Below are 14,213 nucleotides of genomic sequence, written 5' to 3' on the forward strand. Positions count from 1 at the left end.
GTTATGTTCTAAAGACACTGCTTTATCCCTTCCTCCCAAAGCTCTGGCTCTTACTATCTAGCACTACCTCCTTCTTGATTCCCTGAGCCTTATTTTCACAGCCTCTGTTTATTATTGACCACATCCGACAACCACTCTACAGACCACCACAGCCGAAAATCATTTAAAAACACTGCACTGCACAACTCACACAAATAAGAATCTTAAACATCCCAAATGGATCTCTATTGAATGTACTCTGAAGGTCAAATATGATGTCTCAGTTCTTATCTCCTTCCCTCTATTTGATTCCTGTTCACTACCACTACCCTACAGTTGGATCCTGCATTTCTCAGATGAATTCCCTCCTTTAATGGTGGTTTTATTGCCATTTACTGAATGTCATGTGCCTAAGTCAATGAACACTGGTCAAGCAATGTCTTTGAAACCTTGTATTAGAATGCCCCCACCCATCATTTCTCAGCCTTTTGGCTAAGACCAAGTGTGGAATGCCCCCACCCTTCTATTCCTTACAACTTATTACTCTAGACATCAACTCCAGCTTCCAACTCACTGTGCCCTAAAGCCAATAGGATACAAACAGATGCAAGGATTAAAAGGAACATCAGGATTAAAATGAAATCAGGAACACTAACACGGAAAAATAAGACCCTTCCCAAGAAGAATTGATTTCTCTTTACAATAAATACTCTTCCTTCAAGGTTTCTCTCTGAATTAAACATCTTTTAACCTTATCCTTCATTGTCCATGAAATTAACTCTTCAGATTCCCAAGACAAAGGACCTGTACACACTGACTCAGTGAAGACTTTGGTGATGATAAATGTCAGGCACCATAACTACTAAATTAAATATCTACAACAAGAAAAATCTCTGTTATATTTAAAGATCCACCATTCTTCCATGCTAAAATGCTAAACTATGTTTCACACAAGGTCATTTATGCCTTGAGAATAGAAGAAACATCCTTCTTACTCATAGAGAGTCACATGAAGCAACAGGTGGGGAGGAAAAGATACAGAAGGATGTTACACTGGAGGGGACCTTGCTGTGTGAACAGGTAGCTCTGAGGTAAGGGAGAAAGATGATGATGATCTATTGGATATTTGCTCCCAGAAAATCCCTGGGACTTATGTGTGAAAACCTGGTATACTCAGAAGGCATGTGGAAAAATACTGATATTCTGTAATTTACTGAGGAAGACAAAAGGGAGTATCAGACCTCTCTTTCCAAATAGTGTTTGAATTGTTGGAGCATAGGTATGCTTTCATGTCGTCTACAAATATTGATAGTTTGACTTCTTCTTTTCCAATTTGCATACCTTTGATCTCCTTCAGTTGTCTTACTGCTCTAGCTAGAACTTCAACTACACTGAAGTTAGGGAGCAATGTAGAAACCTAGTGCAGTGGAAACTTCCTGTAACCTATAATGGTGACCCTAATGTGGACTTCTAGTAATGGAGGATATGTAGCCTGAACCAACCATCTTCTGTAACTAAGCAAGGCTTCCAGTGGTGGAACTGGGACTCCAACCCTGGCAGAAAACCTTCAACTTACAAACTGTCCTGTTTGCAAGATATGTTGGTGCAATTGTGGCTCAGAGTTTGTGGAAGTGGCCTACCTATGACTGGTGTAACTTAAGGCCTATGACATTAGAGGGAGTCCATGCCAGACACTGCCTGGATGTCCAGGAACTGAAAGCTGGATGGCCCAGAGACCTATGGTATAACCAAACATGACTATCCTCCTTGCCAAAAAACAAAAACGGTTAATGAAATGATTCCTAATGGTATTGTGCTATACTCATAGATCAGTGCTTAGCCCAATTGTCATCAGAGAGGCTTCCTCCAGTATCTGATGGGAGCAGATTGCAGAGACACAGCTGAACATTAGGTGGTGCTAGGCAAACCCTATGGAAATCGGGAGGAAGGACTGTAAGAGCCAGAGGGGTTGAGGACACCATAAGAGCACAGTCCACAGAATCAACTAAGCAGGGCTCAGGGGCTCGCAGAGACTAAGGTTGCAGTCTTGGTGTCTGCATGGGTCTGTGCTAAGTAATGCAGTGGACATCCAGACATCTAAGAGGCTTAAGGAACATAAAGTTATAAATAAACACACTGATTTTTAACACATCAAGACCAGTGACTTTAATTGTAAGAACTATTGAAAAATATCTTAATCTAGAGGACACCACCAAATGACATCTCAGAATTTATTTGGCCAAGAATGGAGTCCTGGAAATAGAGAAATGTTTGAGATTTCAGAAGTATGCATTCAAAAACAGTAGGTACGATCCTGTCGACGTATGTCTTGTGTCACAAATGCAACTTTATTATTACAAGGTATGTGATTCTAGAGGAGAAAATAGTATAGGATGTGAATGGAAAAGATAACATCTGGATACATAATGGGAAAATTCCTCTAGTACTACCTTGTAGTTCTCAGAAAATCAATATACAAAGGAACATTGTTGTTAGGTATGAGAAAACAGTTCATCAAAGGGAAATGAAATGAAGTAATGAATCCCTTAGAAAAATTCCCATGGAAAAGATATAAATGAGTAAAGTGTCTAAGGAAATAACAAATATCACGAATCACCTAAAGGAGGTAATATAAACAGAAAGAAGATAAAGCTCAGAACAAATTAAGACTTGAAAAAAGAAGCTAAATGAAGAAAAACATCTTTATATACTCACAAAAAAGCATAAAGAAAGTGCGTACCTACCCTTTTGTCAAAATTCATAAATACAGAAAAATACAAGTGATAAAGTTTGGTTTGGTCCCCACCAACTGTAAAGGAAATACTGACATGGAAAAATGTGTCATAAAGCAACTGAAATCCAAGATGAATTGTGAAGACACAAAGAAATATTATCAGTTCATATCTGTTCATCTTCCAACCCAATTACATCGTTTCACAGAATAATGAGTTCTAGGATAACTCATTGAATGGGGTTGGGAGGACAAGATCTGAGACACAAGAGTAATCTGGGAGGTGAAGTAGTCTAACATTATATTGAAGATGGCAGCTTTAACTATTGACATTTTGTTCATTTGCTCCTTCTAAGTGTGATCTTACGCAACCGAAGTACACATCTGTGAATGTCAGTTTTATCCATCAACTTGAGTAACTGAAAGGTATCCACATATTTGAGTGACTATTGTGGGTATTTTTGTTTGCTTGCTTTTTGTTTGATCTGGTTTGGCTTTGACTGGGTCTTACTATGATAGCCCAGGCTGACCTTGAACTATAGTCTCCCTCATACTAGAATGACTTGTTCCAGATATTTCTGCAGAGAGTGACAGTGAAATTAATACAGTCAAACAAATTAACCTCCGTAATGTCAGGGGCCCTCCTTTATCAGTCAGGGATTGAATAAAACAAAAACTTCGAGTAAGAGAATTCTTCAGAAATCAGTTTTCAGACTTCTAAAACACCAGCCCTCAGATAGGAGTGTTGCTCTCCAGTCTGACATCTTACCCTTAGTATTGATGTAACCACATGAGCCAAGTGCTTATAATAAACTGTCTATATACATATACATATATGCATGCATATGTTACATACATATATTATGTATTCATGTTCTGATCCTCTAGAAAACCCTTAACTAGTACAGTGACTATTAGGAAATCTGAAAAGTGTTAAGAGAAGAATCTGGATCTAAACGACCTTGACAGTTTGGATGGAAATCTATATCTAACTAAATAATAAAATGTTTATGGGAAATAAATACAATTGTATTTGAATTGAAAGTATAAGATGCAAAAGTAAAAATATATTTAGATCAAGGTTAGTTTTTTAGCTTTATCTATATACTACTCTAAATGCTACAACCAACACTGTAGGCCATTTGGTCTCGTCTTACCATCAGTGCCAGTGACCCATTCAATCCACTCTGGTGCATTATTTCACAGAACAGTAAAGAAAGTTCTCAGTTAAATTGCCAGGCTGGTAATTTTACTTATGAACACTTGTTATGTTCTGGGTATTGTTCTACATTCTGAGTATCCCTCCATAGAGAATGGGCTCCCAAAGTCAGTGCACTAGGGATAAATACTAGTTCCATTGCCAAAGGCCCCATAGACTGCTCTGGCCTCCCAAATGACACTCATGTTCGGGGGGCCTGGTTTGGTCCTATGCTGGTTCCCTAGTTGTCAGACTGGGGTCCATGAGCTCCCAGTTGCTCTGGTCAGCTGTTTCTGTGGGTTTCCCGAACATGGTCTTGACCCCTTTGCTCATCACTCCTCTCTCTCTACAACTGGATTCCAGGAGCTCTAGCTGTGAATCTGCTTCTGCTTCCATCAGCTACTTGGTGAAGGCTCTAGGATGGCATTTAAGGTAGTCATCAATCTCATTATAGGGAAAGGGCATTTAAGATAGCCTCTCTTACGGTATAGCAATCTTGTGAATTTGACATATTTTTAAATAAAAGTAATCCATACATAGCATTGTACCATGCCCAGTTCAATGAGATGTCCATCAAGGATTTATGGAGCTTTTTCCATTATGTAAGAGATATCAATAAGAAAGCATAGATGGAAAAGGTATCACACAAGCAATAATGCCTTCTTATTACCCTGGAATAATAAACATTCCAGGGTAAATATATTAAAGCCACTGCAGGAAACATCACAGGATATGCAAGCTACAGAGGCAGAAAAAATACTAACATTACAGAATATGCAAACTACAGTGGTAGAAAAATACTAAAATCTGGTTGAGGGAAAATATACTGTTGTGAAGCAGGATGAAAGGGGAGATGAATTCAAAACTCAGAAAACAATAAAGAGATCAGATGTGAAGAGTCTGGTTTGCTTTTCTTAGGACCTTGAATTAAATATTGAAAAAGTCTATCAATGTGTAATAATGTCAAAACTGAATGAACATGCAGTCACTTTGCAAACAAAAACCGGTTATAAGTAACACCTCTTGCACCTTACCTCTTGCACCTTACCTTTGATTTAATGATCAGCTACCCTGCTACTCATGTACAACATGGTGGCACTTTTGAAGATACCAAGAAACACATCCTTTTGCTTGATACCTTAGATACATCCTAGGATACCTGATAATATCCAGTAGCATCTCACTCATATTCTTCACTATACGAAAAGAAGGAGTAGCTTTGTCTCATGACAGGATAGGGAGAAGTGATGCCCCTTATGTCGCTCAAGAAGGCAGTTCTGAGAAGTATTTCACTGGCTTCCAAGTATTCCCAAGGAAATCAAGCCCTACTTGCCCACAGCAGTGACCAGGTCAATGATACCCCTTTATACCAATTTTTCTTCTCCATTCTCCTTTCTACTGGCCCTCACTACTCATTTATGAGGTAGCCTTCCAGAATAGACAACCTGCACATTTTCCTTCACAAGCTAAGCCTTCAGAGGAAACTCTAATTAGGACAACAGATTTTTCACAAGTGAATAGGACTGGCATTTTAAAGTAATGGAATAATCTGTACTAGTAAACTTAAACATGTACATTCTACAGGGAGCAAAGAAGGGAAAGACATCTGTATTGTGTGCAACATGCACAAGCTACACACATGTACACACATGCACTAATGCACTATACCATACCACTCACACACACACACACATATATATACGTATATATATATATATGTACACAAACCTCCTTCCTCACCCCACATACATACATATACATACACCACATACACACATACACACCATACCCCCACATATCACATGACACATATACACACACATCACACATGCATATGATTAACACACACATGATTAACAGCTCTAATATCTAATGAAATGAACTTTATCATAGCAGGACTTTATCTGCAATAAAAATGGATGAAATGAGTGCATCAGACCCTGCTCTACTATTAAATAGGAATGTTACTAGCCTCTTATCAAGGCAACATCAACTGTGATACCTGACAAATTATATGAAATGTTTGCTAGTACATAGGTAATAGGCCCTCACTATTTTCTATTTCATGTTAAATTATAGCTGGAAAGCAGATCATTTCACAGACAAGTGTTGTCAAGCACTGTAAAGTCTCTGCTATCCTTCTCTACATAAAAGCAAAACACTTAACCTGACAGTTTCCTAGGTACCAGTCAAAGACTTCCAGGTCAAAGAAAAGGACCTTATTCATTACAGCAGAGCAAACACCATGGATGTCTGCATGAATTTCCTTGTCTCCAGGTCACAAGGGGGTAGCAGATGGGCACACAGACGTCTGTGCACACAGTGGATTGTAATGAAGGAAAGGAACATTGAGTTGAGAGAACTTTGCTTTATTTTTATCGTTAGTTAGCACCACATGTTCTTTGCTGTGTGTTCTGCAAACAACCTTAAAAAGATGATGTCTCACTTCCAAAGTGTGAAGAAACATTTAGAGACCCCTAGAGATTGGTTTCCCAATGCAGATAATCAGTTTTTAAAATAAATTTTTATTGTTTCCAGCAGAAACAATAAAAAGTGGTATTGATTCAGTATAATTTATTATTGCAGTAAAATAAATTTTCAAGAGGCCAGGCATTATTAATAAGTATCTTATGCTGATTTTATGCATAAAAATAGCAAATTATTATCACATTGTTGCTCACACTACCTGAAAGTCTATGTGGAACTTTTATATTTTTACTATAATTTTAGAAAATGATTTGTGCTCCTAAAATTGTTAATAGACAATAAAAACAGAAGATGGTGAATTGGTTACTTTCTTAAAGATAAATAATATCTTTTTCTATTGGAGAATCCCAAACTTTTCCTCAGTTTTAGCAATGTTTGCACATTTTAGGCTTTGCAATAAGCTATCCTATAAAACTCCATAGGCTCCAAGGCTTTCTTAAATAGGTACAGACTTCTTTCATGTGAAAAAGGTTCAAATTAGCACAAGAATTATACCCATACAGGAAAAGACAGTTTTGTAATATTATGTAAATGTTTATGTTTCCAATTGATGCTGTATCCTATACCTATAATATTAAAAATATGTCAAAGTTTCAATTATTAGATGAATTCACTCACTCTCAATGTAATTATACAGGTGATCATTAACAAAACAGAATCATTTTTAGTCCAGTTTTAGGAAATTCTTCCACTTTTATCATCAGAAAAGTAGTTTCATCATGAAACTTTAATCAAATTAAGTTAAGCCTCCATTCTTTGGAAATCTACACCTACTGTAATCCAGTTGAGACTGTAATCATATGCATTGCTTTTCATGCATTCTTTTTTATTTTTATTTTATTATTTTAATTTTAAATAGCTTGCTTCACATGTCAATCCCAGTTCCCTCCCCTCCTCCCGCACCCCCACCATCCCCCCCTCCCCACAGCCTCCCACCCTATCGCCACTTCCTTCCACATAGGGGATATCTAGAGCCTGTCATTTCACTCAGGGCAGGATCCAGGCACTCCCCTAAGAGTCCAGGCTGAGAGAGTATCCCTCTTTGTGTTATGGACACATAAAGTCCGTTTGTATGCCAGGAATAAACACTGATCCACTGCCCAGGGCCCCATAGGTTGCCCAGGCCTGCTCACTGACTCTCACACTCAGGGGGTCTGGATCAGTCCCATGCTGGCCTCCCAGCTGTCAATCTGGGGTCCAAGAGCTCTCTCCTGTTCAGATCAGCTGTCTCTGCTAGTTTTGCCAGCCCATTCTTTGCCAATTTGCTCATCGCTCCTCTCTCTCTGTCACTGTGTTCCATGGGTTTAGTTCAATGTTTAACTATGGGTGTTTGCCTCTGCTTCCATCAGTCACTGAATGAAGGCTCCAGGATGGTTATAGACATCAAGCTCATTATCAGGAATGGGCATTCAAGGTGGTCTCTCCACTATTGCTTAGCTTGCCAGTTGGTGTCATTCCTTTAGATCACTAGAGGTCTCACATGCATTCTTTTTGTGTGTTATCACATCGTATTTGGCAGATACATTAGATCATTTGAGAAACAACTTTATGCTTTACCTATCAAGTGGAAAATCATTTTATACAGGGATAGAGCAGATTTAGCAGGAACACAATTGATATTGTGACCTGGTCCAAGGAGGCTAGAGATGATAGAACTAAAAGTGGTTGCAAACTACCAAATGTGGGTTCTGGGTACCAAACTCAGGTCCTCTACACAACAGTATACCCTCATAACCTCTGAGTCATCTCTCCAGCACTAAATGTATTTGTTTATTAGAGTAATTCTGCTGTCATATGATTCCTTTACATTCAGTCTTACATGTTTTTAACCAAAGGAGCACACAATTTTCAGTCAATCTCAAATCGCACAGAAGGTAGAAGCACCTCATCACTCCTGAATGCTTTAGAACATTTTCCACAACGAAGATATTCTCCTACTGACTGACAGTCAACCATTACAGTCATGCTTGTTATAGCTCTGTTGCTCTTGTTCCCGTTTCACTAGTTCCTGATTAAGTTCTTCATAGAATAAGCATCAAGCTCAGCATTTCTTTCTGACATTTTCTTCGCCTTCAGTATAGAATGCCTCTCCTCACTCCACTCAACCTCTGACAATTTCCTCCATAGGCCAGTGCTACCACCTGTGTTCCCTCCACTGCTGCTGCTGAAACCATTCCCTAGGTGGGAATCTTGGGATGTACAAAGTGGGAAAATGAACTGAACACCAGAATTAATTGCTCTTTTCCTGATTGTGAATATAATGGGATCATCTGCTTAAAGCACCTGCTGTCTTCATTTCCTTACCATGAAGGATTATACCCTTGAACTATGACACAAACAAACAAAATCCTTTCTCTCTTAAACTGTCTTTATTGGGACATTTTATTATGTCATGAAAAGGGAACTAAGACAAGTACCAATTGACATGAAATTAAGTCTATTAATCATCAGCAAAACAATTTTAAGAATGATGTTACTAAAAGGTCAAAATTGAAGCATCTGCTGAAATAATTATCTCTATACTATAGTGGGCAAGTTTCCTGACAGTCACCCCATATCATGTCATAAATGAATTTTCTTCCCAAACAGAGCACTCTGACTCATTTGTCTTTCTTTTCATAGACTGACATATGATCTTGAGAAACAATTATTTAGGAAAAAGAAGAAACAACTTAAATAGTTTAGCTGTGAAACGACTAAACCAACCCACTGAGAAGTCACTATTTCTCAAACTACAAAATCAATAAAAAGAATTACAATGATTTCTATTACTAAGCATTTTACTGATTATAGGCATTTCTGTGAAGTTCAGTAAACTATTTTGCTATATAGTTTTAGGTTTGGCAGCCAAAGCTGGATTCTTTTCATTACTTTCTCTATTCTCTTTAGTTAATATATGGGTAATAAGTGAACTTTCATTGACTCCTAGGTATAAAGAAAGACTGACTGGACAAGATATCATGGTATCTATACAGGAAAGAGATTTTCAAATACCTATATTGACTTTTTCACTCATACTCAAGATGGTCTCACTTTTTTGATTGTATAGTTTGATCTGGAAAATTTATTCAGTCTAAGAGATAATTTAGAATACATAAGAAAATTCTGAATGTGGAAATACTAAAACTTTGTAAACTACAGAAGAAAATTTCACAACATTAGTACTGAAATTTTAAGTGACATCGAGTGTCTAGCCAGCATCCCCCAAGTTCATTGGCAAGCCCATTTAAACATGTATCTGTGTGTTTCAGATGCTTACTACCACCCTTCCCAGAATGCTCATTGTAAAAAGCAAACAAACAAAAAAAACAGCTTAGTTTCTGTTGGCGTCTTAATCCTCCCATTGGATTCTAAACAAAGTATTGTCAATACAACTAATCCTGCAATCTCAGGAAGCAATCTCAACTATGGAACAAAACTGGGAAAGGAGGTGCTAGGGTCTCCTCCCAACCTCTGTTCTCTTTTTCTCACAAGACTTTTTGAAGTTCTTTAAATAACAAGAGTGCCCTCTAGTGATTTATTGTTGAATACTCTATGAGCGGATTATTGAATTACTTTAGTATACTTTTTTTTCCTACAAGTTCTTCATTTCTTCACAGGTTCTGTTATAGGACCTAACAAATTGGGTCAGATCTAAATGTCTTTGTTTTATTAATAAGTCATTCCCATGAGACAAAATTAAACTTCAATTTTTATAATTTGCATAAAGTGTGGGATAAATATTTGTAAATTAATACAAACTGTTGGATGAGCAAGGCATGAGTATTGGTATGCAGTACATGGATTGTACTATCAGTCTTGAGAGTCACCTTGACTTGAGGATTCAGAGGATGAAGAACCCTGGAGTATGTCAATGTTCTTAAGAAAGGTTGAGTTGAATGCTGAAAGCTGCCTCCAAGGGATCTACCCTTTAGTGATCTGTATTTTTAAAATATGACAACTAGCACTTATTAGTTGAGTTGAAGAGATTTGGACTGGAAGGAGTGAAAGATGAGAGTAGAGAAAAATATGAATAGTTCCAATTAAGTGGTGTCATAGATGGTCATGGTTAAACTAAACAGGCAACAAACCAAACCAAAAGTCATGAATCTGGTCAAGGGACCAGTAGGAAAGGGGGATGGTTGACAGAGGTGGGGAGAGGAACTAGAATGCATTCTGTACATGCATGACATTGTCAAAGGTGGGGGCTTAATTTTAAAAGTTATTTTTAATTCAAGGAGAAGTGTAGTTTTAAAATTCTAAACTCATAATTGAATTAAATCAGTAGAATTTTATTTAAGCATATTTTTAAATTTTCATGTAAGATAAAAATAAAAGTATTAGGTTTTTCTGAACTGTTTAGAATATCATTATTATACTAGAATACTGACCATTCTACAAATAAAACCTTACTAGGTTTTTGCCATACCAAAAACATAGTACTCAATGACAAATTTTTAAAACGTAAAATGTTGGCATATAGAGAATCATTAGCAAAGTTTTGTCTTTAAGCAAGAACATTTTTACTGTTAGAAAAAAACACTTCTGTTAAGGGAACACCTAAGTGCTTTTTACCTGGGTGTTAAATTTGGTCTATAAAATTTAGTCTGGCCTACAGGTGCTCCATTCCTGAAGTACTTAAGAGTTAATTAGCATCTTAACTCTGAAGCTGCCAAGATCTGCAAAACTGTAAGATAATAACCGCTAAACTGATGCAGGATGATGTAATGCCTGCCAGTCATTTCTCTGATGTGCTTAATTCCTTGAAATTGTTACAAACCTCAAAGGGAATAAATGATGGCATTGACCAATTCCTAACTACACTATTCTTTTCGTTTTTATGAAAACATTCATTCACTCAATAGTTATTCAGGTATATAAATAAAAGATATATAAATAAAATACATACATCATATATTTTAGACCCTCTCAGAAGAGGAAAGGCCATTGTAAATAAATTACATTTTTCAGGTTGCAACTGAATAGCGTATATTCGAAAGCTTCTTATATTTTTCCCAGGCTATTCCGGGTCCAAATATGACCAGGATTAAATGCAAAGTTTTCCAGATAACATAGTGGAAGTTTTAAGCATTTCGCTGTACTTACGTGGATCTCCTGCTGCTACTAGGGGCTGGGTCTGAGCAGACAACAGCAGCAGCAGCAGTAGCAGCCACACATCCAGGAAGACTCCGGCGACCCAGGCCATGCTCACTTTGGGCTCCAGGAAAAATCTAAAGAGAGCAGCAGCTGCTTTGGGTGGCTCCGATGTCCTGCCTGTGTTCTGACCGTCCTCCCCCGGCTTGCTGGCGATGCTCCTGTTACGTTACTCAAGCTGCCAACCCTAAACTGGCCACACAGAAGACTGAGCCTGAGCTCCAGCTGCACATACTCGCGATTCCCGCGCTGAGTGCGCAGGGACTGCCACCTGGCGACAGACTGCCTCTCCAGCTCCAGGCTGTGCATCTCCCCACCTGTCCCAGCGGTGTGAGCCCTGACTCTCCAACTCAAGTTCCTAGAAGTGGCAGACGTCAAATGCTGAGGAGACAGGAGCCCATGTCCATTGTCTCTGCAGCTGTCTCTCCTACCTGGGTGCAGGCACTGAGTTCGGGAATCACCTGACTCATGATAGTAGAGCCTCTGGTTGCAAAGACTGGGTGTTATTATCTGGCAGGAAATGCATCCGGAGAAAATTCTGCTTTGTTTCAACTGAAAAAAAAAAAAAAACCAACAACAACAAAGGACCAGAAAAGACTAGATGGATGGGAACAGAGGCAGAGGCATAGACTTCCACTTTGTAGGACCTCTATCTGAAAGCTCAGGGGTCAGATAGGCAAGACTGGTAAGTGTGAGTTGTTCAAATCAGAATCTGTCTTTAACAGAGTTTTGTTTTGTTCTTTATGGTGCCCACCCCCCTTTCCACTAAATTTAATTTTTGCCAACAATGCATTAAAATATTATGAATCTAGGTTACCATCTCTTGAAGTTTTCACCTCATTTTGGTCTGGTCCTCCAGGAAGATGAGTGGTCAATCTCATTGCAGACAACTTGTGAAAAGAAGTAACTCCAGGGCAGGCACTTGGTGGTACAATCTACTCTCTCTCTCTCTCTCTCTCTCTCTCTCTCTCTCTCTCTCTCTCTCTCTCTCTCTCTCTCTCTCTCTCTTTCTGGGGAAGGAGAGGAAACCTTCTTTCCTCTAAACCCTAAACCCACAGAACAGACTCCCAGTAATTGGTACCTCACAGTTCCACAATAGTGCTATCCTGGATAAATAAAAGCTATATCTATTTTCTGTCTTTTCTATATGAAAACAGCTTTGAAAATACTCTCAAAAGTCTTCATTAAAATTAAGTTTAATGTTTCAGTAATATAAGCAGTATCTCTTAAGCCATTCATGGTTTATTAATTGGTTTCACTAAGCTACTTCTGCACAAGAATTTTGCAAATCATTCCTCTTTCACTCAGGAAATGTAGATTCTTGATTGACAGATTAATTGCCTTGGTTGAGAGAAAAATTGAGAAAATGGAACCCATTCCCTAAACTGAACAAAAATAAAACCACAAAATGTCAATGATTTCCAATTTTTGATTTTACACAAACATACAACCTGCACTTACTGTAATTCAGTGGAGTTTTGCACTCCTGTTGTTTCGTATCACATCTTAGACCTCCAGAGATCTCTTTTTGCCATAGTGAAAAGTGAGGCTTGTAATGATCACTGCTTCTAAAGCCTAGCTACAGAGCAAAGAGATGATGACAGAATCTTCTACAATGAGGATATGGCTTGAAAGAAACTAAGTTCATATTAAAAGAGGGGATGAAGAGATTACTCAGAAATTAAGAGTGTTTACTGAGCTTGCATGGGATCTGGGTTTAGTTCTCAGCACCCACACCAAGCAGCTCAACTACTTGTAACTCCAGCTCCATGAGATCTGATGCCTTCTTTTGTCCTCCTCCAGTACCTGTACAGGTGTGTGTGTGCATATACACTCACACACAATTGTGTAAAAAATGCTGTAAGACTTGAAAATTATTTGTTAAAACTTAGAGGAGTTTATTCTGGTGTAGGCATATCCTTCCTTGAATGATGAGCCCTGTGTTTCATCCCTTTAATAGGAATTTACTCATTTATTGCTTTTTTATGGCAGGATGATCTTGAAAATATTTAGAGTTTGAATTTATTATGTAAAGCTACGGTAAAGTAGATCACGACAATTACATTTATCCATTTATAAATTCTAGTCTGGAAATAATGTTCCTGGAAATGAAGAAACCATTTCTAGAAGGGTAAAAAGAGCACAATGTATTAAGTGTATCCCATTATAAGCTTCGGTTTTCAGTTCAAAAGATTAAAGTAGAATCCCTAAAAATGTAGCCACTTTTGTCTGCCAATCCAGTGGCACTTTAAATCCTAAACAGTTCTTTCTACTCATAAAAATGCATAACATCTCCTAGAATTATTTTTGCTTAGAATATTTTTCTGAGCATTGCAATGTAATGTTAATATAATTTTTCAAATAAACTACTGAATCAGTAATGATACAAAGCAGATATCATTTTGATGATTTACAAATGACGAAAAGGCTAAGGCTCTGTATAGGTCAGCTTCACATTGTAACAAAAGTAGAAACACTTAGATGAAATGTTTTAACTCTGGGGTTTGTGGCTGCTGTTGTCCAGGGCTCTGGAACCAACTTTGCTTCTTCTGTCCCTTGGGCTGTGTATGATCATGGACTTTCTGCCACTGCAATACTATTTGATGGGGTCTGTCTATAATGATTTGAGTGAATGGTCACTCAAAATCCATGTGTTAAAGGTTGAGCTGTTTGTGCCTTTGTGTA

General features: G+C 38.0%; 1 protein-coding gene across 3 annotated transcripts in view; it reads right to left on the reverse strand.

Moving 5' to 3' along the window:
- Positions 1 to 11,814, reverse strand: part of LOC101837173 (contactin-associated protein-like 3) — a 148,897-nt gene extending 137,083 nt beyond the window's left edge. Inside the window, exon 1 of one of the 3 annotated variants that reach the window (XR_005881046.1) lies at positions 11,481 to 11,814. Coding sequence is in view for 2 of the 3 variants with exons in the window: in XM_040756165.1 (XP_040612099.1) it covers positions 11,481 to 11,580 (100 nt within the window). In the remaining variant the exon portion in view is untranslated. The remainder of the gene's footprint in view (positions 1 to 11,480) is intronic. The other 2 variants (XM_040756165.1, XM_040756164.1) reach the window with 2 other exon arrangements.
- Positions 11,815 to 14,213: the final 2,399 nt, after the last annotated feature.

Source organism: Mesocricetus auratus, unplaced genomic scaffold, assembly GCF_017639785.1.
Source record: "Mesocricetus auratus isolate SY011 unplaced genomic scaffold, BCM_Maur_2.0 Super-Scaffold_100013, whole genome shotgun sequence".
Lineage (NCBI taxonomy): Eukaryota > Metazoa > Chordata > Mammalia > Rodentia > Cricetidae > Mesocricetus > Mesocricetus auratus.